The following is a 23214-nucleotide window of genomic DNA, read 5'->3' on the forward strand; positions in this document are numbered from 1 at the left end:
AGAGAGTCAAATTTGACATCTCTGTAGTCAGTCTGAGCCATTGTCCAGCAGTTAGTGCATTTGCATTTGCACACAGTGAGCTTTGGTGCTCATGCAGGTTGATACGAGTTTGAAACTGGCTCATTGCATTTTCCAGTTTACTAGACAGTGTTCCGGCTGGTTGCTAACACTTTGCTAAATGTTGACAGATTAAAATAAGTGTCATCAGTTCAACTGAATCAAAAATCATTCCAAAAGAATGATTCATTGACGATTCATCACATGCATTCAGATCCTAAAGAGAGTGTGAACAGATGAGGTGTTTTGAAAAATAGAATGGAATGCGATACACACATGCACACACTCATCCGGTCACTCCACATCCACACCAATACAACCAAATTACTTACACACTCCACCAAAAAACACCAACGCCTAATTCCCAGCCTAGCAAGAATACTCTCCACCCATCAACACCCAGCTAAATTACACATGCACAGAACGATGCTACATCAACATGATTCCCTTCACTTATGAACAAATGGAATGATCCAATCAGGGTGGGATGTTGGGTGGGTTTGGGCGAGTCTGATCCTCCTAATTAGAAGAATATTCTTGATTAAGTTCAGCTCTATCATCAGCATCTCTGACCTTAGTGGAAACTGTATGTTATTGCATCTGTTCAGTTGTTTAAATGGTCTGTTGTTTTAGCAGTGTGACTACTTTTGACAAGTGAACTTGACCTAGTTATGCATTAGTACTATACTGTAGATGGAATTTTGCTCCATATAAAAAAATGTAAATATTTTATTGAAAGTGTTTTTTTTAATATATATTATAAATAAAATACAAATAATATAAAATAAAAAACTAAAATAAAAATTATATATATATATATATTATATATATGTTTTTATATTATTTGTATTATAAAACAAAATAAATACAATTAAAATAACATAAAATTAAAACTAAACTCATTAAAATGTCATTTTATAATATCAAATGTTTTATTTATAATATTACATACATTATTTATAATTTTAAAATATGAAATTTTTAGAACTTACTTTAAACATTATGAATGCACAATGGTGTCCTATCACACAGGAGTTTGATTATGCCAACAAAGAAATATGTATACAAAATAAATCAGTTCCACCATTCAGTACTGAATAGGGTATATAATCATCATTTCTCTTGTTCTGTCTGCCATCTTCTTTCACTGAACGTATTGCAATGCATTCAGGGACTGTTTTCTACAAATATGCTCTAAAGAAGCATCAAGGCAGACAGAATAATCATGCTGCCTACCATTCTGAACAGTCTTTTGTGTTGTAAGTGCACCTACGACGCCTTAAAACGCTTCCACTGTGTGATTCGCACACTTGATACAATCGGGCTCGTTTCTAACGCCGAGCGACACTCGTTCAGACAAACAAACACACGCATTCGCTCAGCTTGTGACAGCAATCTCCACAGACAACTGAAGAGGATTAAATGAGTTTCCTCGGGGCTGAAAAACTGTCTAATGGCTTGAAGTGAGAGAGCGTCCTAAACTTCCGCATCAGAGACAGAAACAGAGAGAGACAAGCTCTCGCCATCAATCTCCTGTGAGAGCATCATTAGCACCGTATCTGCAGCACGCATCTTTACATTTGTCGTGATGAATAGACCAGGCGCTTGGTTTTTATGACATCTTCGCTTGTTTGCCATCGCCCACGAGCGACACAAACCTGCTCTAATCATGCAGGCAGTCGAGACAAATTACGACCCCAGCTGATAATGAATGCTCGACCTCTGCTCGCCAGAGGTCTTGGTGCATGAACACGTGTGCATGCACACATCCAGGCCTTGATTCTCAAGCAGACATGCATTCGGTGCCATTAAGGTCTTAATTATGGGCCCTATTGAAAAATTACCCATTAAACACACACATTCACACACACACCGAACAACCAGGGTTGCTGGCAGAGGGACCTACGTTAGCAGACTTTCAGAGTGGTTCGAGTAGTGTCCATCTTTAATTAGTGTGTGTGTGTGTGTGTGTGTGTGTGTGTGTGTGTGTGTGTGTGTGTGTGTGTGTGTGTGTGTGTGTGTGTGTGCGTGTGTGTTTGTGTGTCACAGACCTCGACGTGTACTCTTCAGCAACATCAGAGACATTTATATTTATATGTAGAGCAGCACATCATTATCTTTAATTCAGTTATAGAACAAACTGTGTCTGAAGTGAGACACTGCTTGCACATACACATATGGATTATTAGCAAAACACATCTTCATTAACACACTGCTATAGCTCATATACGTGTGATTAGCGATCTGAGCAAAACACTAACATGAAGTTATTAAGTCTGGTGTGTAACTTGTTCTGCACAGGCTGGGATACTTCAAATGAAGTGGTACATTTCTAAGCAATTAAAAAAAAGAAAAATTCTCACACAGACACACACACAACAAACTTATTCTGAAGAATGAAGCCAAGCCATAGAGTCCAGAATATTATCATTTGCTTATATTGCACAGAAATTGTTCAAATTAAGCACAGACTGTCATTTTGTAAGTGATTATGTCATATCTGTTTGTAAAATATTATATATATATATATATATATATATATATATATATATATATATATATATATATATATATATATATATATATATATATATATACACACAAATAAATATGATGGAGATCTGCCACACAGTAGCTACAATTTATAAATGGGCTTTATTTATTATTTATTTATTTGTGCGGCAAATCAGCATCTTGGAATCATTTCTGAAGGACCGTGTGACACTGAAGACTGGGGTAATGATACTTTTTTTTATTATTATTTTATTTTTTATTTTTTTGATGTTCAGACTACAAACTTAAAGTGAACCTTAAAGTAACAGCAAATTAATGCATGCTATAAATGGCAAGCATCACTCATTTACTTCAGGATTTTATTCTTGATGCTTTTCTATACATTTATGCATTCATTCCTGTAGCTCAAATGGCACTAGAAACATCAAAGTCACAGTTTTGATTACCAAAGGATGCATGTACCGATAAAATGCAGAGCTTGAACGCACTATACTGTAAATCACTTTAGATAAAAGCATAAGACAAATGCATTCATATACATCTATTCAGTGTGTGCCTTTTGATCTGATAGATGTTTACTCAAATTAGAATATGATGCCAGTCTCTATGCATTATAGACAATTATTATTTGGATGCATGACGCAGCTGAAAACCTTACTGATAAATATACTCACATTACATAGTCATGCATGTTGCATTATGACTTTGCAATGAAACAACATGTCAGCATTTTCAAAATGCAGTGTATTCAGCTAACTGTCATGGTTAAGACAATGTGATAAATACAATCGTCCAAGTGAATCAGCGGCATTTACCTGCACCCCAAGCCCCATAGACGTGTGCATTGACAGGAACAGACATTATTGGGGTTTATTAAACACCAGCTTTGTCTGATATCACTATGCTGTAGGAGCGAGGAACTGACTTGGCTCTTAAAATAGATCTGTCCTGTCTGCCGAACGGAGAGCTGCCACAAGAAATTATGAGGAGGCATGAAGATGAGGAATCAACGGTGGGACAGCTGGAAATGCTTTTAATGATGCTGAAACAGTTGTTTTGGAGAGAGACAGAAAGTGAGAGATGAAAAGATATATGAGAGGCTAAAAGAGAGTTTGGAAAACAACAACAAATTCAAAGCAACTCACACAGAAAAAGAGTTTGCCCGCACACACAAGCACATTTATCAGAAAAAAACCAGCTCCCATTAGGTGGCATGTTCATCTGAAAGACAGTTTTTAGGACTTATTCAATCATACATTTGTAAGGAATAATGGCTCTCTGTGTCTAGGCAGTACAGACAGTCATTACTTGGCAGAATTGCGCCGGTTATAATAGCAAAGAAGGCATCAGGTGACACCAAGTTAAGGTTGTTGTACAACAACTGAGATCAGCAAACTGGCAGTACAGACAAAAAAAAAAAAAAAAACTGTCACACAATAGCATACGCTTTACTTTTCTGGTAGAAAATGTGAATAATGTCTTTCTGTGCAAATCAAAAGGCATCTTTGGTGGTTGACAATTTAACAAAATAAAGTAGTAACATTAATTACATGCGTATAAACATTTTTGGAAAAAATTCATTTTGAATCCACCCTGCTCTTTATATTTATCACAGTAGAAAAGTTATTTTTAAATTGTAATAATATTTCACAAAAGTACTATTTTCACTGTATTTTTTATTAAATAAATGTAGCCTTGACCACAAAACTTTAAACATTATAGTGTGTTTTTTTTTTTTTATTACAATTTTTTTTTTACTTATTTTACATTTCTTATATGCAAAAATCTGATTTCAAATCACATATTTTTTATGTCAGATTTGTATTATTATTATTTTATTTTTTTATGCTGGTCAAACTAAAAACAACTGAACAGATTTAAGTTTAAAATGCATGAACATAAGAAACAGCATAATACTGCATGCTTTAAATGGCAGGCATCGCTCATTTTCTTTAGTATTTTATTATTTATGGGGTTTTTTTATGTACTGTATATGGATACATTCCTATAGCTCAAAAGGCTTTAGAAATGTAATGGTTGCAAGCTTGATTATCAAAGAATGCATGAACTGATAAAACTCATTATACTTTAAGTCACTTACAACGCAATTATAAAATATAAAAGTATTATAAGGAATAAATAAAATGTAAATAAGTAAGTAAGTGAATAAATCAGCTGGAGATCTGTCATGTCTTTAATTAATAAAAGACCTTTGGCCTTTGACAGTATAAACTGGTAAAATAAGGTAAACAAGGCATTAGTGAAAGTTCTAGTAACAATGGAAACACATGTTATTACAATGTAAGTGGAAGAACTAGATTAAATTCAGTTTAATTCACTTGTGTGCAGCAATTCTTTGATAAATGAAAACTTCTGGCATTTAAAAATAGCTGAGCTATCTATTACACACTGATTTTTAATTAGATCGCTCTACGGTTATGTGTCCTCTCTTAAGTATTTAGTTCCTTTGATATGCAAATGATGGGCAAAGAAAGACATAAAGCACTAGACTTCGTTCCCAGACATTTGTTTTTGATTGTAATAGTTATAGAAAGCTGAATTAATTATTCAGAACATAAGAAAACCATACATTTAACAAGCCACACACAGCCTACTCCAACAGAAAGAGAACATGATGGAGCTGACATTAGAAATAAAGAGGCAGTGTCTGAAAAGAAGAACCTTCTTGCTATTACTTGACAGGAGCAATTACGGTGATGTCCCGCAACTTAATGCAAAGAAAGGGGAAAAGGCTCTTTGGAAAATCCTCAATGAGAAAGCTAAATATTACAGCCAAACTGCTTATTAAATATGAGCAATGCTTGGCACTGACATGCAAAGTAACAGAGCTGGCTAATTCCTGGAATTATGGATGCATGTGGTGGCTTTGGAGACTGAATGTGTTTGAAACAACATGCTTTTCATGCCATATAGGATTATACAGTATATTTTGTTTAGTATAGCAGGAATTTTGGGGGTATTAAAGCATTTTTGTAAGAAATAATACCTGTACAAAGCTCTCTAAACAGCCAAATAAATAATAATAAGAAGATTTTGCTTGCTGACATGTTTTGAAAAGGAAGCTTTGGAATGTTTTGGAAAATGTCGAAGCTATTTGAAATTGCAATTGCCTCTACAAATTCTTTGTTCCATTCGAGGTCTGTGGAATATTATGTGGAATATAATAATCTAAAAAAAAAAAAAAAAAAAAAAAAAAAAAAAAAAAAACACACACATTCCATTGCTTAACACTTGTATTAAGAAATAAATTGGGATAGTAGCATTTGCTTTAGAGATGTTTGGATATCAACACACATAATCCCTTGGGGTCGTATTACAGGAACATTCTAAATTAGAATCTTTTTAGTAACCATGGCAAGTTCAATTAAAATCTCATTTAGAATATTGAAGTTATCAGATCTTATGACATGGCACGCTTTTGTAATATGACCATTAGTAACCAAATGTCTAAGGCTCAACAATGCTATTAAGCTAATATTTGTTTTGCAGGTGTCAAATTATCATCAAAAGCTTCAGAAATGACTTAACTATTTGCATTATATAGGATGGATTTGAAATGTTGGGTTCAAGTCATTTTGACTTCCTTTTTCCCAGAAAATCTATTAATGTTATTGCACTGAACTTACTGACTTTGCTCAAACAGGTTTTATTGTTTAATTTAATTATTTATTTAATAGTATTTATTTATTTATTTTTGATACACATTTTTTTTTTCATCAACAAATTGGATTCAATCTTTTCAACTTGTTTTCTCTCAATTAGCACAGGTTTTATACAGTATTTCCTTTTTGGAACTTATTGATCATATGCCTCTTTGATTTGAGGTTTTGCACCACAGTTTTTGAGCAAGCATTGGAAAAAAATTTGCCTAAAACTGAGGTGCATAAACTCAGATCAATCAGGACTCTTACAAATCAGTTTTTAAAAGGACTACAAAACATATGCCAACTGAAAGAAAACATGCTGACAAAAAGATTGAATCCAAGATTTAGTAATGTTATAGCATAAGGAGACATTTTTACAAGATATTTTTAGAAGGCCGATCATCTCTGACTGGGAAAACCAAATTAGGATTTTCAGCACAGCAAAAGGGTTAAAGGTGAGCCTTTTCTGAGTTCAGAGGAAGTTATCAAAATCAAAACAGCATCATAAAATGATTAGATTATAGACAATGTGGAAACTTCACATACTTTGTACATACATCTGTAATGACTTTCAGAGTCATTGTGAAAGTGTAGCTTGATTCTATCTGGTTTAATTTTTCGTCTGGCATGCATCAGTAAAAAAATAAAACAGAAAAAAAAATGCAGATTGTTTGAGGTAGAGATGAGGACTGGAATGATGGGATCTGTCAGCAGTCTTGAATCACTGCACAAATAATAAGGACATATTTTTAAAAGAATGCGAAAGTACTTTGTGTGCAGAACAGTTGTGAACACAGAACAGTTTGTGGTTAGTATGAGCAGGTAATGGGAGACTTGCTCATACTATTATGATTATGAATTCTGAAATATGATGAATTCAAATCCTACTTCTTGTGGTAATGTAATGCAGCAAAAGATAATCATTTTTTGTCTTGTTGTCCAGTAAAAAAATATGTAAAGATATTTAAACAACATCAAGTTAATTGAGAAGCAAACTTGCATACGACTTGTTTTTAGAGAATATATTTTGTTTTTTGAAGTTTATTTTTCCTACCTTGTTTGCAGATGCAAAAATTATATTTGATAACAAGAACTGAATCTTGAATTTATCTCGGATTGTGTCAATATTTCTTTCCCCGTGACATCTTTTCCTGTTTAAAAGCATAGTTCCCCCCAAAATGTAAATGTACTCACCCTCAGGCCAGTGGAAATAGTTAATACCCTGTTGTCCTCTCATACAAAAATCCATCAACAAATTTGTTTATGAACTGTTAAATGGTTTTCACCTGTAAACAGTGCTTGATCTGTGGATATTTCAGTCTTGATTGAGACAAGATTACTGGAGAATCTTGTATGGAGAATTGTACTGGAGTATCTTGAATGGAGAATACAATATTAGAGGAGAATAGAGGACTCAATTCTTACTTCTTGGATTTGTTTCTTATTCACAAGACATTAACTAATGGACTGGATTGGTGTGGATTACTGTGATGTTTTTATCAGCTGTTTGGACTCTCATTCTGACGGCACCCATTCACTGCAGAAGATCCACTGGTGAGCAAGTGATGCATTGCTACATTTCTCCAAATATGTTCTGATTAAGATGATTTACATTTAACATTTATGCATTTTGCAGACGCTTTTGTCCAAAGCGACTTACAGTGGCTAACATTTTTTACCTAACATGTGCTCTCTGGGAATCGAACCCACAACCTTGTGCTGCTAACACAATGCTCTACCACCTGAGCCACAGGAACACTATGTGTAAACACAGAGATCAAGAGTTTGTACACACTACTGCTGGATGGATTCGTTTCTACAGACTTCACAATGATCAGAGTGCACCACAGTTATCAAAACAATGGATTTACCATGGTACATACGAATTAACCCATGTATGCATATATATGGATGTTATATTCATAACAGGCCTAGTCTATCACAATAAACTCAGATCAATCAGGACTCTTACAAATCAGTTTTTAAAAGGACTACAAAACATATGCCAACTGAAAGAAAACATGCTGACAAAAAGATTGAATCCAAGATTTAGTAATGTTATAGCATAAGGAGACATTTTTACAAGATATTTTTAGAAGGCCGATCATCTCTGACTGGGAAAACCAAATTAGGATTTTCAGCACAGCAAAAGGGTTAAAGGTGAGCCTTTTCTGAGTTCAGAGGAAGTTATCAAAATCAAAACAGCATCATAAAATGATTAGATTATAGACAATGTGGAAACTTCACATACTTTGTACATACATCTGTAATGACTTTCAGAGTCATTGTGAAAGTGTAGCTTGATTCTATCTGGTTTAATTTTTCGTCTGGCATGCATCAGTAAAAAAATAAAACAGAAAAAAAAATGCAGATTGTTTGAGGTAGAGATGAGGACTGGAATGATGGGATCTGTCAGCAGTCTTGAATCACTGCACAAATAATAAGGACATATTTTTAAAAGAATGCGAAAGTACTTTGTGTGCAGAACAGTTGTGAACACAGAACAGTTTGTGGTTAGTATGAGCAGGTAATGGGAGACTTGCTCATACTATTATGATTATGAATTCTGAAATATGATGAATTCAAATCCTACTTCTTGTGGTAATGTAATGCAGCAAAAGATAATCATTTTTTGTCTTGTTGTCCAGTAAAAAAATATGTAAAGATATTTAAACAACATCAAGTTAATTGAGAAGCAAACTTGCATACGACTTGTTTTTAGAGAATATATTTTGTTTTTTGAAGTTTATTTTTCCTACCTTGTTTGCAGATGCAAAAATTATATTTGATAACAAGAACTGAATCTTGAATTTATCTCGGATTGTGTCAATATTTCTTTCCCCGTGACATCTTTTCCTGTTTAAAAGCATAGTTCCCCCCAAAATGTAAATGTACTCACCCTCAGGCCAGTGGAAATAGTTAATACCCTGTTGTCCTCTCATACAAAAATCCATCAACAAATTTGTTTATGAACTGTTAAATGGTTTTCACCTGTAAACAGTGCTTGATCTGTGGATATTTCAGTCTTGATTGAGACAAGATTACTGGAGAATCTTGTATGGAGAATTGTACTGGAGTATCTTGAATGGAGAATACAATATTAGAGGAGAATAGAGGACTCAATTCTTACTTCTTGGATTTGTTTCTTATTCACAAGACATTAACTAATGGACTGGATTGGTGTGGATTACTGTGATGTTTTTATCAGCTGTTTGGACTCTCATTCTGACGGCACCCATTCACTGCAGAAGATCCACTGGTGAGCAAGTGATGCATTGCTACATTTCTCCAAATATGTTCTGATTAAGATGATTTACATTTAACATTTATGCATTTTGCAGACGCTTTTGTCCAAAGCGACTTACAGTGGCTAACATTTTTTACCTAACATGTGCTCTCTGGGAATCGAACCCACAACCTTGTGCTGCTAACACAATGCTCTACCACCTGAGCCACAGGAACACTATGTGTAAACACAGAGATCAAGAGTTTGTACACACTACTGCTGGATGGATTCGTTTCTACAGACTTCACAATGATCAGAGTGCACCACAGTTATCAAAACAATGGATTTACCATGGTACATACGAATTAACCCATGTATGCATATATATGGATGTTATATTCATAACAGGCCTAGTCTATCACAATAAAGGCATTTTCTGAGGAATCTGGTTGAAGACAGACTTTTACTGCACCATAGCATTAAAGTCTATTAAATCTATTAACACTAATAAATATTTTTAAGAGATCACGAATCGAGCTGATTAAGGCATTTGGACATGCCTTTATGTCTTAGAATAATAATAATAAAAAAAAACCTTCATATGGACTTATCTAAAATTAATTGGTTTTATTTAATTCAAAATATATTACTTATGACATTCTGAATAAAAATCACACCAATAAAAGCCATTTTTAAGATTCAGATCTACATCCACCGTTCAGATTTACAGTGAACCTGAGAAGCAGCATTTTCAGCCGTTGTTTCAAAATAGTACTTCAATACCAGCGGTGAGTGAGCCATAGGTGACTGTGTCAGGGGAAAACCTCCCCGGATGGCAGGTTTGATGAGCAAGAAACCTTAGGAGGAGCCAAGACTCTCGTTCAGAAACAAGAGAGTGAATCCTGCGCTTACTGTTTCTCTGCTGTTACCGAGAGAAGGTTTTCTAGCACAAATCTCTGTCTTTGCCACAATAAACTAACTGAAAATCAATGTCAATATTGTGCTGAGAATGATTTAATCTTCCTTGGCATTGATAGTTTTTCAAAGCAGCGCCGTCATAAAGTGCTCACTGATTTCTCATTCTGCTGTGCTGCAAAGTTATATTAAGGCGTACCCCAAAAGGATTTCTGGAGAATACTCTGTGATGTTAAAATTAGATAGAGTTAGGGCTGCACGATTAATCAAAATAAAATTGAAATTGGGTTACACTTTATTTTAAGCTTTCCTTGTTACAGTGTAATTATACATTTAAGTACTAATATTAATTAACCACATACACTCACTGGCCACTTTATTAGGTACACCTTGCTTGTACTGGGTTGGACACCCTTTTGCCTTCAGAACTGCCTTAATTCTTTGTGGCAGAGATTCAACAAGGTGTTGGAAACATTCCTCAGAGATTTTGGTCCATATTGACATGATCGCATCACGCAGTTGCTGCAGATTTGTCGGCTGCACGTCCATGATGTGAATCTCCTGTGGTGTTTAAACAAAGCTCAATTTGTACTAAGGGGAAAGAAAATATCCCAAAGTCCCTTAAATCCCCTTTCTTTCCCATTCTGATACATGGTTTGAACTTCAGCAGATCGTCTTCACCACATCTAGATGCCTAAATACACTGAGTTGCTGCCATGTGATTGGCTGATTAGCAATTTGTGTTACCAAGCAATTGAACAGGTGTACCTGTATAAAGTGGCTGGTGAGTGTATACTTACTATGGTTAGGGTTAGGATTAGGGTTTGGCTTAGGGTTGCTTGCATGAAATAATGCATAATTAATTGTTATTACAATAGTAAGTACATGTAGCATGTGTAACAAGGACACCTTAAAATGAAGTGTTACCTGAGATTGTTATATTGCTTAGTGTGATTATTAAAGGTAGTTATTGATTGTGACAAAATAAACATAGCCGTGTTTCAGAGTGACGTGCATCCTGTGGTTTTCAGCCGAAATAAGTTTAAGGATGATTTGACAATGATTTGAAAATGATGATGTTGATTAAGATATTTTTTTTCTGTCAAATAATTTTTATATGTATATTTTTATTTTAGAGGGCAATATTAAAATGGTAATATTTCTTATTTGTTTTGAGTTTCTATTTAGTAATAATTATCATCATTTAATAACTGATTGATTGACTGATTCGATTGATTGATTGATTGACTGATGTTCACATATAAATTCACCAATTTGTTTGGCCAAACTGTAAAGCCTTACAAACAAGCCCATCACCTTTTTTAAAATAAAAAACAAATAAAATAACATTGCAATTTTTGTCTAAAAACCATAATTAGATTCTTTCCCTAAACTATGCATCCCTAGACAGAATGTTAAGTGGTCTTCAAAGTGGCATTTCATTTAAAAATCATAAAAATACTCTTAAACGAGGTAAGGTTTTCTTGAGAGATTACACCAAGAATGATAAATAAATAAGTAAAGCAAAGCATCTCAACTGGATCTGCTAAGGTTAACCAAACCCAACAACTTTGTTTAGCCTACAAAAATAAACATCCTTAATCAATGCATTATGCATTAGGTACACCTGTCTTCCTTTATCATCCAATCCATATTCAACTGTTGTCAGCTGCACATTAAACATAGCTTTGTTTGCTTTTCTAAAACCTATATTTTAAAGCAGATCGTTCTTAACCTCACAAAGGAAAAACTGCAGCCTATGGTACTTCGAGATGAAGTTATTAGGGGGAAGACATCTAGAGAATGTGATTGCTATCGTTTTAGCTCTTCCTTTGAGCGTGTTGTGATGCTTAGTGTAGCAAAGTGGAAAAAATGGCACAAAGCCCAGAAACATCTAAGACCAGACCATCCTACTGAAGTGTGCAAATGAATAAGAGGAGCAATTGTTAAAGAAATGAACAAGACAGCAGTTACAGCCCTGACAGAAGTGCAGAGCTTATTGGATGAAACGAGAGAAACTATCCCGACATCACCAGTCGTTCCAACACTTCAAAAGCGATTCTCTTTGAGAGCAGCTAGAAAGAAGTGACTTCTGGGAGAGTCTAACATTAAGTCTAACCTGAAGTTTGTTAGATGACATCTGACAAAACCGGCAATCTTTAGCAGTCTGATGGCACTAAATCTGAGCAGTGTGGTCTGAAAGTGAAATACTATATTTAGTGCAAACCAAACCGCCCACAAAACCCCAGTCTGAACCAACCAGTATGATGGTCAGCAACCCGGAGAAATGTATTCAGGGCAAAATCAACCTCCAGCAGCACAATGACCTCAAGCACAGCAAAAACTATGGCTCGGATTTAAAACATCCACTGGAGCTGCCTACAGTTACAAACTAAATCTGTCATACTCTGAGAAGCATATGTTTTGTTTTTCTTTAAAAGAAAGCAATGCTTTTATTCAGCAAGGATGCATTAAATTGATCAAAAGTGACATTTAAACACTATTTCTGTTCTATCCATCAAAGAATCCAGAGAAAAAAAATGTATCCCAGTTTTTTATAATAATTATATGGGTTTCTTGAGCAGCAAATCAGCATATTAGAATGAAGGATCATGTGACATTTAGAAAACAGTTATTATAATATTAACAACATTAATGTTTTTCCTGTATTATTGATCAAATAAATGCAGTTTTAGTGAGACTTCTTTCGAACACGTCTTACTTACACCAAATATTAGTGCAGATAGCACACAAAATATTGAGAAAACAGCCTATTTATTATTAAATATTAAACTATTTTATTAACTCTTGCGGGTATTAAATGAATAATGTTTTATTCTCAATTTCAATCATTTAACCCACCATTACATTTTTTTTGTAGTAAATATTTATTTAAATATATATATTTTTTTATAAACAACATTTGTGCCATATTCTTGATTAACACAAAACTCATACTTTTGTTTGTTTTTGTTTTTGCATTTCCCTTTTTAGACAAAATTTATGGGAGGAGAGTATTTAAATGATTAATGCAAGGCGATTTACTAATGTTTGCCAAAGACAGATCACTGGTATTTGCGCCATTATTTAACACCCAAATAAAGCATGTCTTAACTCATTTAGTTTGTGCTGTTAGTAGATTACACATACCTGATTATCACTGGCTCTGCTTGTTTGCATCTGTTCAGTAATTTGTGCAACGTCAGTAGATCACCCGCTCTTTCCAATCCCATCCATTTTTATGGCATTGTGATCTCACACTAATTTGTCCTGCTGAATAAATCTAACCCTTTTTTATGTTAATCAACTTTGTGCCGATTGAGCATCACTTGTATTGTAACTGTGATATGAATTTAAATGCACCACTTTGTACTATCCTCATTGCAATGCATTCTGGATTTGTAGTCTCTACAAAGATTCCACAAAAAATCACCATAAAGAAGCTACCTAATGGTGCCGTCTATGCAGCATATGAAGCATGTCTAAGATGCATTAAAATTTTGGCTACGTAGGCGGCTCAAGAGATTTTAAAACAGAGCCTATTAAACAACTTGACAAAAGTTTAGTATCCTGGAAAGGCCCAGCTAGACTTCAGTTGGCTGAATTGGTGGTATGACTTGCTGAAATTGTTGTGTTCATGTTTCGCGTGTAAAATCACAGTATTTTTCACACAATTAACTTATCTGTATACCGCTGTTTTCACCGTCATAAAAACGGGCTGATGACTTCCTTGTTCTATAAAGTCCCTCCTTCAGAAATACGTAACGAGTTCTGATTGGGCCAGCGGTTCCTGTGTTGTGATTCGACAGTAGCTGAGCGAACGCTGACCTCCTGGAAACGCGATTGGGCTAGTTTTGGACTAGTTTTGAGAAGCAAGTGGGCAGGATTTGTTTTGAAAACATGGCAATCCTGATCTGAACGCACGTGCTGGATATGTACTTATAATCACAGAACGCCTTTACTGACGAGTTACAGAAGCTTTTGAACGCACCAACTTAAATGATAAAATACACTTACCGGTTGTGGTCCATAAACAACACCTTCTCCAGATAAAGAGGGAACTGCTCCATCTTTCAGGAATAAACTTTGAACGAATCCAGAATTAAACTGATTGAGATTGAGGAAGTTGTCCTCAGCTAAATGTGCTGCACATAGTTTTACACATGGATTATAATTTTCGGGAACTGCGGTGGCTCACAATGGAGGCCAACTGCTCCCTCAAGCTCCCTCCGCCTCAGTTCATACCTGACAATGCTACGTCCCATGCTACACCTCTGTTCCCTCCCGTGAATACAGCAAGTCAGAGGAGCCCATCACTGGATAGAGCTGGCTGGTGTACTGGTTGATCATAGAGTCACTATAGCTGTCTGTGTATGAAGTGGAGATGTTGGATGGGACGGGAGGAGGGATGTGGGTTTCCCATTGCGGCACAGTAGCGTTCGGTGAGTACGAGTCATATGCCCCAGTCTGAGAAGATCTCTGACTCAAAGGCAAAGCTAGAGGAGATTGGAGAAGAGCTTCTCTTGAGCCTTTAGCCACATCACCCATTTGACTTAGAAAGCCGCTGAGACACGGAGTCGGTTCTTTGGAAACCGGAGAGTTTCCTCTCTCTGAGGAATCACTGGGCTCTTTCGGACTCGATAGAGCCGAGTCCGATCCAGAATAGCCTTTTCCCTCCTCTTCGGCCAGAGAGTCAGACTTTCTCTTCCTCTTGCGACGGAAGTTGCCATTATCAAACATCTTCTCACAGTTTGGGTCGAGGGTCCAGTAGTTCCCTTTGCCTGTTCAACAGAAGAAACCTTGTTATTTTGGCAGTTTGAAAAATGAACTAGAACTAAACTAAAACCCAAAGCAGTTATGCAAGAAGAAGTTTCAACATGTTCTAACCTGGATCGCTGTCATCTCTGGGTATCCTGTTGACAGCACTGAAGTGTCACAGACAAAGTCGGCAATCAGCTAGCTGTTATTTCAGCCACACTTCCAGCTTCCCTGTTTCTGTGCATTTATGTGAGTGCTGAGTAAGACTAATATTAAACGGACTGTTTTTGATTGTCCACTTGCATTATCAGCACACGTTTTTCCTGTTTAAAACTGTAAAGCTGCTTTGACACAATCTGTATTGTATAAAGCGCTGCATAAATAAAAGTGACTTTACCAATCAACAATGTGTATATTATATTGTGTAGGTAATTGTAATTATTTTACTCATTGAAATCAGTAAATAGTTCGTAAATGTGCATTAAAATATGTAAAAAGTTTGCTCACTACATAGATTTTAACAAAACATGTTACTTTTCCACACAAATGTACTACCTAGATCAGGGTTATTCAAATCTTGCCCTGGAGGGATAGTGCACTGCTTAGTTTAGCTCCAACTAATAAAAGATCCCTTCATCCTCGTCCTCCCGGGGTTCGGGAATGTCTTGCATCAGATTCAGGAAAGTGAAGATGACTGTTCTGGAGAACTTTGAGGCTGAAGTGTGTGTGTATGTGACTTTACGTTCTGATGTTTAAAGCTGACCTGTGTTTATCTTCTTTCAGTTTAATTATATTCAGGAATTTGACTCAACATTGATTGGTGCTCAGAGCCTGAGAAAAGTACTTCCTCTGTGGAATTCTTTTGAATGAATTCCTGCTACACCTCCTGATTTTAATGCTAAAATAATATTCTCCAAATTAGATGTACTGTAGTGATCAGTGGACTGCAATTTCAGCAAGTCATACCAACAATTCAACCAATTGAAGCCTGTGAAGTCTAGCTGGTACTTTCCAGAATACTAAACTTTTGTCAAGTTGTTTAATAGGCTCTGTTTCAAAATCTCTTGAGCCGCCTACATAGCCAACATTTAAATGCATCTGAGACATGCTTCATACAGTATGCTGCATAGATGGCACCATTAGGTAGCTTCTTTATGGTGATTTTTTTGTGGAATCTTTGTAGAGACTACAATTCCAGAATGCATTGCAATGAGGTTATTAAAAAGTGATGCATTTAAATTCATATCACAGTTACAATACAAGTGATGCTCGATTGGCACATAGTTGATTCCCATAAAAAAAAAGGTTTGGAAAATGGGAGTGGAAAGAGCGGGTGATCTACTGACATTGCACAGATTACTGAACAGATGCAAACAAGCAGAGCCAGTGATAATCAGGTATGTGTAATCTACTAACAACACAAACTTAATGGCTTTATTTGGGTGTTAAATAATGGCGCAAATACCAGTGATCTGTCTATGGCAAACATTAGTAAATCGCCTTGCATTAATGATGAACTGCCTTTAATGATCATTTTGCATTATTGACACACTGTTTTCCAAATGAATGTTGTTCAGTGCTTTGACGCAATGTATTTTGTTTAAAGCACTATATAAATAAAGGTGATTGATTGATTGATTAATCATTTAAATACTCTCCTCCCATAAATTTTGTCTAAAAAAGGAAATGCAAAAACAAAAACAAACAAAAGTATGAGTTTTGCGTTAAATCAAGAATATGGCACAAATGTTGTTTATAAAATCTGAAATATTTATTTAATATTTAGTACAACAACAACAACAACAAAAAAACTTAATGGCGAGTTAAATGATTGAAATTGAGAATAAAACATTATTCTTTCAATACCAGCAAGAGTTAATAATATAGTTTAATATTGAATAATAAATAGGCTATTTTCTCAATATTTTGTCTGCTATCTGCACTAATATTTGGCGTAAGTAAGACGTGTTCGAAAGAAGTCTCACTAAAACTGCATTTATTTGATCAATAATACAGGAAAAACATTAATGTTGTTAATATTATAATAACTGTTTTCTAAATTTCTGTGACGTAAAGCTGATATTTCGGCATCATTACTTTTCAGTGTCACGTGATCCTTCAGAAATTTACATCTCACTTACATCTACATCTCTAACTTTTTCTAAGAAGTCTGAGTTTTTATCTCACACTTCGGACCTTTTCTTAGAATTCTGAGTTTACATCTCATATTCTTTAGTTTATATCTTTATGTCTAATAATTTTGAAATATAAACAGAATTGCCAGAAAAATTAAAAGAGTTGCAATTACTTTTTTCATCCAGTGGCGAAACAATCTTCCATAATAATAGAAAAGCAAATGCTATTTCCTTTTCCTTATAAGTTTACTTTATTTGTTTAACAGTTTGGTCTAATAATTTAGCATTAATACGGTTTAACAGTCACCGTAAACTAATGGAGTCTGATTTATGGGCCTTGGCAATATATTGGTTGACAACTAAAAGTGGCTGGCGCATCAGTCACCTAAATTTCATCATTGCTTTACACCTTTAATGAAGAGTTTCAGAGCTATAACTGACCTTCCACCTTGATCTGGTTCTTCGTGCAGGAAGGACAAGGCAAGACGCTGAACTCCTCAGCCTGGTGCATTGAGTAGTCTGTGCTTGCCACCACGATCCTGTCGCCAGATGTCCAACCCTTTGGTTCATCCGCCAGCTCCAGGATACTACAGTTAGACAAAGTGTCTATGGAGATGGAGGCCTGTGGACGCACTGTTGAAGGACACAACACACGTTTAGCATGCACATATGGTCAATAACTGTCATGATCTATAGAAAGATTTATATGCATTGTTAGTCTAATCTGATCTGAGATCCATTAAAGATGCACGAAACACATATGTGCATGAGCTGCATTTAATCTTATATTTTATACATGACCAGTCAAAAGTTGACAGAAATGTTTCTCCTGAGCCAAGATCTTATGATCTCATTTGTAATTAAATGATTGATAGATGACCCTTTAAAAACAAAAATGACTCATAAATCAAATCAAGATAGAGACATTTAACGAAAGATAAGTCATTGTGAGACACAAGGTTACATGATGACACTGCCATATTTTACATGGCAACATTAATGAGAATGTTATTCTTACATTTATGCATTTGGCAGGTGCTTTCATCCAAAGCATCTTGCAGTTCATTCTAGCAACATATTTCATATGTGTTTCCTGGGAATTAAACTAAAGGAATCGTCCTGGGAATTCCTTGTTATGCATGAGAAAATACATTAAATAAGTTCATATAATGGCCACAATCTGTCAAGAATTCTTGAAAACGTCTTTAAAAGCAAAGACAACCAGATGAAGAATTTACTTGTAATCAGACAGAGAAAAAAACCAAGCTACGTGGCAGCATGTTAGCAATTATGCAAATGGCATATTATCAACTAGACTGGGTTGAATTTACAGAACGAGAGTGGTTTGGATTAATGCAAACCCATTTCAACCAATAAACAAAATGTTCTGATCCATTTTGGGAAAATAAAACACTGAGACATGTGACTGAAAAATACTTTGGGCATTTTTGTGACCTCTGAGTTCTCTTAAAATTATTGAAAGGAGAAGCACAAAATGTGTCACTTATGGGATTTGGACCTGCAATCTCTGAGTGCAGTTTAACTTGATTGACAATAAAATGTCAGTTTTGGTGCACTCATGCACTCCAGATTATGTTTAGTGGAATAAAATCAATGTGAAAAATGACAAAGTAGAGTGGGAAGTATATTTCTGAAGCTTTCCCCTCCATTTTTTTGTCTAAACATAGGCTGCAAAGTGCACACTTTATTCAACAAGTGTAAGAGCCCAAGTTGACTGAAAACAGCTGACATTTAGCAGAAATTGTCTGTAAAGGCTTCAGAGTTGTTGAGTTGGAAGTAAAGGTGGTTTTTTACCAAATTCTCATTAATTTTGACAGAAATTACTTCTGAAATTCAACATCAACGTCTTAAAGTAACAGAAACTCATCCATATGCCATGCTATCTTACAGTGAGCATTAAATATTATGCATACACCATATTGTTTGTGAAATCTGACATGTTAAAGCAAAAGAAGGACATTTAATGTGACAATAATGTTGGACAGGACTTCAATCAATCAAGAATTGATTGGATTGTAAAAAAAATATTGTGTTCGGAAGGAACGAAATGCCAAAAAAATAAAATAATTTTAGAAAATATTTGACAAAAAAATACAACAAAAAAAAAAAAGTACCCAAACCAAAATTAAGAATCAAAGGCACAGACACAATGCATCTTAGATTTATCTATAAATACAAAGGATTTCCATTGACGTCACTTTGCTGATGCAGCTGCAGTGGTGTGAACGTTGCTAATTAGTGATGAAAGTCTCAAGCACAAGCAACTGTCAAGCGTGGATGTAGATAAATATTTTTTTTTATTAATTTATTCACTTTCGTGATATGATTAACTTGATTTAATCTGTACAGGGCTATTGTCATCAATCCTACCCACATTTTTAGCTTCAAGGCTGTGTATCCATTGACGGGGCTGGCAAAATGTAGCACAGGGAGCTGCTTGGAAAAAGATAAGCACTAAGACAGTTCCTTTTTAATAACAGGGAGTGTGAGAGTGGGCACAATCTCACAAAACTGCCCCAAATATATGTGCCACTCATCCCTATGCCGTACCAGAGACCACTGCTGCCTTAGACTACTGTCTTTCTCTTTAAAGGTGAAAAGCCCTATCATACACCAGTGCTGCACCAGGCAGGGCTCAAGTGTTTTTTGCTAGTTTCAGCCCGACGTAGTTGTCATTTTCACGTCCTGTGTCATGTTGTTTAAATGTAAATGCATTTGTGCACCCATGGGCATGCTGGTCTGTAAACGAGGTGTGTTCGGATGCATTGCTGGCGCATTGCTAATTCGAGGCAACTGAAATAGACTGCACCATTGACCGACCAAAACCTGGTCTAAAGTCTGGCACGCGCAGGAGCCCACAAACATTTTTAAAATGAAAAATTAAAGGATTAAAACGTAAAAGATTATTATTGTGTACATAAATATAAAATACCTATATGTAATAATGGATAGATTTTGCAATGTTTTTTTTAGAACTGTTCCCTCACTAGAGAAGTGTTCCGTTTTTCAGACTGTAAATTCCATCATGTAAATAGCATATTATATAAATCTGATTGGATTATGGCAGCCGTGGTGATCATTAAAGACTTCAAATAATACAATTCTGACCGCAACCTTTTAAACGGTGTAATGTGTTCAACAGGGTTATTAAAGTTTACTAAAACTGAAACTAAAACTAAAATCAGCTAAAACCGTAAAAAAAAAAAAAAAAAAAAAAAAAAAAAAAAACAATGTACACAACAAAACAAAAATAAATAAATAAAATAGCTAGCTGCCAAGGTAACATTTCTGATTTTAATTTGGTTTAACTTGATGTACAAAAGGATGGCAAGACTGGAATAGATGTTATTTGTTTAAGAATGCATATTATATAGTCCAATATTATAATTGTATTATTTGTCTGATAAAGCCAGAGTTATATGATTAAATTTTTTCACTTTTAAATTTGTAAATCCTATTCTTTGTCATTGTTTCTGCTGTGCTGTTGATTATAAAGTTGTAACACCTAATTTTACTTACAGTATAGGAACTATATAATTGTTTGCTCAAATTTAACTCCATATCCAAACATTCGTTACGACAAAGGCATGTTGCTGCTATTCATTTTCATTGCATGCAAAAGAGCAGCTTGAGGTCCATTATACCAAAATTACCAATTGTGTTCAATGAAACAGTGTTGTAAAGTTTTTAGACATGACATGACATGAGTAGCTGAAAGAAAATAGTTTCTCCGGAAGCCAAAAGCAGACTGTTTCAAACATACCGAGCTTGCCGCACAGGAAACGCACGCGGTAGTTGTGGCAAATCCCATCCACCTGCTCTTTGTTGAGGCACACAAAGCCATACTTTCTGTCAAACTTGGAGAAGACTTCTCCTGTCATGTTGGCAGGGATGCCGTCGAGAGTTTCAGCCTGAAGGCAAAGGAAGACATTTTTTAATTCAGTGAAGCAGTCATTCTCTCACATACACTACCATTCAAAATTTGGGGTCAATATGATTTTATTTATTTTTTAAGAAATTAATTATTTAATTTGGCAAGGATGCATTGATCAAAAGTGACAGTAAAGAGATTTATAATGTTACAAAAGATTTCTATTTCAAATAAATGCTGTTCTTTTGAACTCTGCTCATTAAAGAATTAAAGAAACAGTAGAAGCACAACTTTTTTCACCATTGATAATAATCAGAAATGTTTCTTGAGCAGCAAATCAGTATATTAGAATGATTTCTGAAGGATCATGTGACACTGAGGACTGGAGTAATGATGCTGAAAATACAGCTTTGCATCACAGAAATAAAATATATTCAAATAGAACAGAGTTTTTTAAAATTGTAAAAATATTTCACAATATAACCGTTTTTACCATACGTTTTGATTAAATAAATGCATCCATGGTGAGCAAAAACATTAAAATGACCCCAAACTTTTGAATAGTAGTGTAATGTGTACAAAAGGATGTGATTTATTTAATTAAGTAAGCACAATATATTGACCAATATTATAATTTTCAAAATAATATTTGTCTAATTAGTTCAATGTTATATTTTATTTTTGTCAGGGTTTTTTTCACATTCAAAACAGTCAACATTTATTCTACGTCATGGTTTCTGCTGGACATGATAAGGTTTTAATGCCTGATTACACTGCATTTACAAAGCAAAACATTTGACCTCCACATACTGATTATCGGCCATAACATAAAATACGAAAATGTTGAAACTGTATGCAATATTTTTTAAAAATATAAACATTTAATAATTAAGTAAGTACACTATCTTAATAAAAAGCTTTTGGGTGGTGACATAAGGTGGGCTACAAAAGCTTAACGATACATCTTTATACCTTGTTTACACATAAAAGGTGCCTATTAGTACTTCAAAAGTGCATGTTAGTAGATCATGAAAATGTAGCACCCTAGTGACAATCTTAGTATTAGCATTTAATTAGTATTCCACTTCAAACACATTTTTACCTCAATATCAAGAGGGTTACTGCACAGACGCTCTGGAAAAGCTTTGTGGAGTTCGGTCAGTTTCTCCCAGTCACCTGACCCCCTCTCGTCATCGCGGTCGAACCATTCAGTCCATTCGGCCTCTTAAAAAACCACATGGACAGACACAGTGATTAAAGCGCTGCCACCCCTCCAGCGCTGCCCGACAGACAGACTCTGTGTAGATATTAGTCTCATTTACATCTATAATCTTCCTGTTTTGCAATTCCGCCTGTCAAGGCCTATTTATGCAGAGATAATTGCAGTTCGCCCTCCCTGCTTTGCTGTCTGCATTGCCAGACCTACAGGGAATTCAGCCTACTTTTGTTGCATCGCATTCAAATCAAACCAAACAAAATAAAAAGACAACTCCGCCATGCAATCGAAAAGATGTTCCTCCTTCACTCTCAGCTACGATCAGGGCAGAAATCTCAAGTGTTCACGCTGTTCAGGAGATACTTGAAAATGATTAGGAGCTACGACAAATTATAAACAGCCCTTCAGTGCAAAAGAGCTCTCAGAATCCACTCCAAGAGTGTGGTGGAAATTTTACTGTGTATATGAAGTGGTAAAGCATTACAAGTAATGTGAGTTGCATAATCAGAAACACTTTATTCAAACAACCAGCAAAGCAATGCATTACTTTTTAATTTACAAGAAAATATTAGAATTATAATTCACTTTGTTTTCCAGTTTTTTGACTGACAGCACTCCTGTGCCCATGTTGAGAGAAACCAATCTTATAAGCAAAAATGACTTCAGATAAACATAACATTTGTCTGTCTTTCTTTTTTAATTGCTGAAAAGTTGTTGAACTGCAAACCAGCCTATTGGAATGATTTCTGAAGGATCATGTGACACTGAAGACTGGATGCTGAAAATTAAGCTTAGACTCAAAGGGAATAAATTACATTTTAGAATAGATGCACAAA

General features: G+C 35.1%; 1 protein-coding gene across 1 annotated transcript in view; it reads right to left on the bottom strand.

The window, feature by feature from the left end:
* LOC128017377 (cell migration-inducing and hyaluronan-binding protein-like) overlaps nt 1–23214 on the bottom strand; it is a 112733-nt gene that overhangs the window by 31700 nt on the left and 57819 nt on the right. Inside the window, exons 9-11 of the mRNA XM_052602742.1 lie at nt 22265–22386; nt 21055–21202; nt 17712–17903 (exon numbers count right to left, since the gene is read on the bottom strand). Of these exons, the coding sequence (XP_052458702.1) occupies nt 17712–17903; nt 21055–21202; nt 22265–22386 (462 nt within the window). The remainder of the gene's footprint in view (nt 1–17711; nt 17904–21054; nt 21203–22264; nt 22387–23214) is intronic.

The sequence above is a fragment of the Carassius gibelio genome, chromosome A7, assembly GCF_023724105.1.
Source record: "Carassius gibelio isolate Cgi1373 ecotype wild population from Czech Republic chromosome A7, carGib1.2-hapl.c, whole genome shotgun sequence".
NCBI lineage: Eukaryota > Metazoa > Chordata > Actinopteri > Cypriniformes > Cyprinidae > Carassius > Carassius gibelio.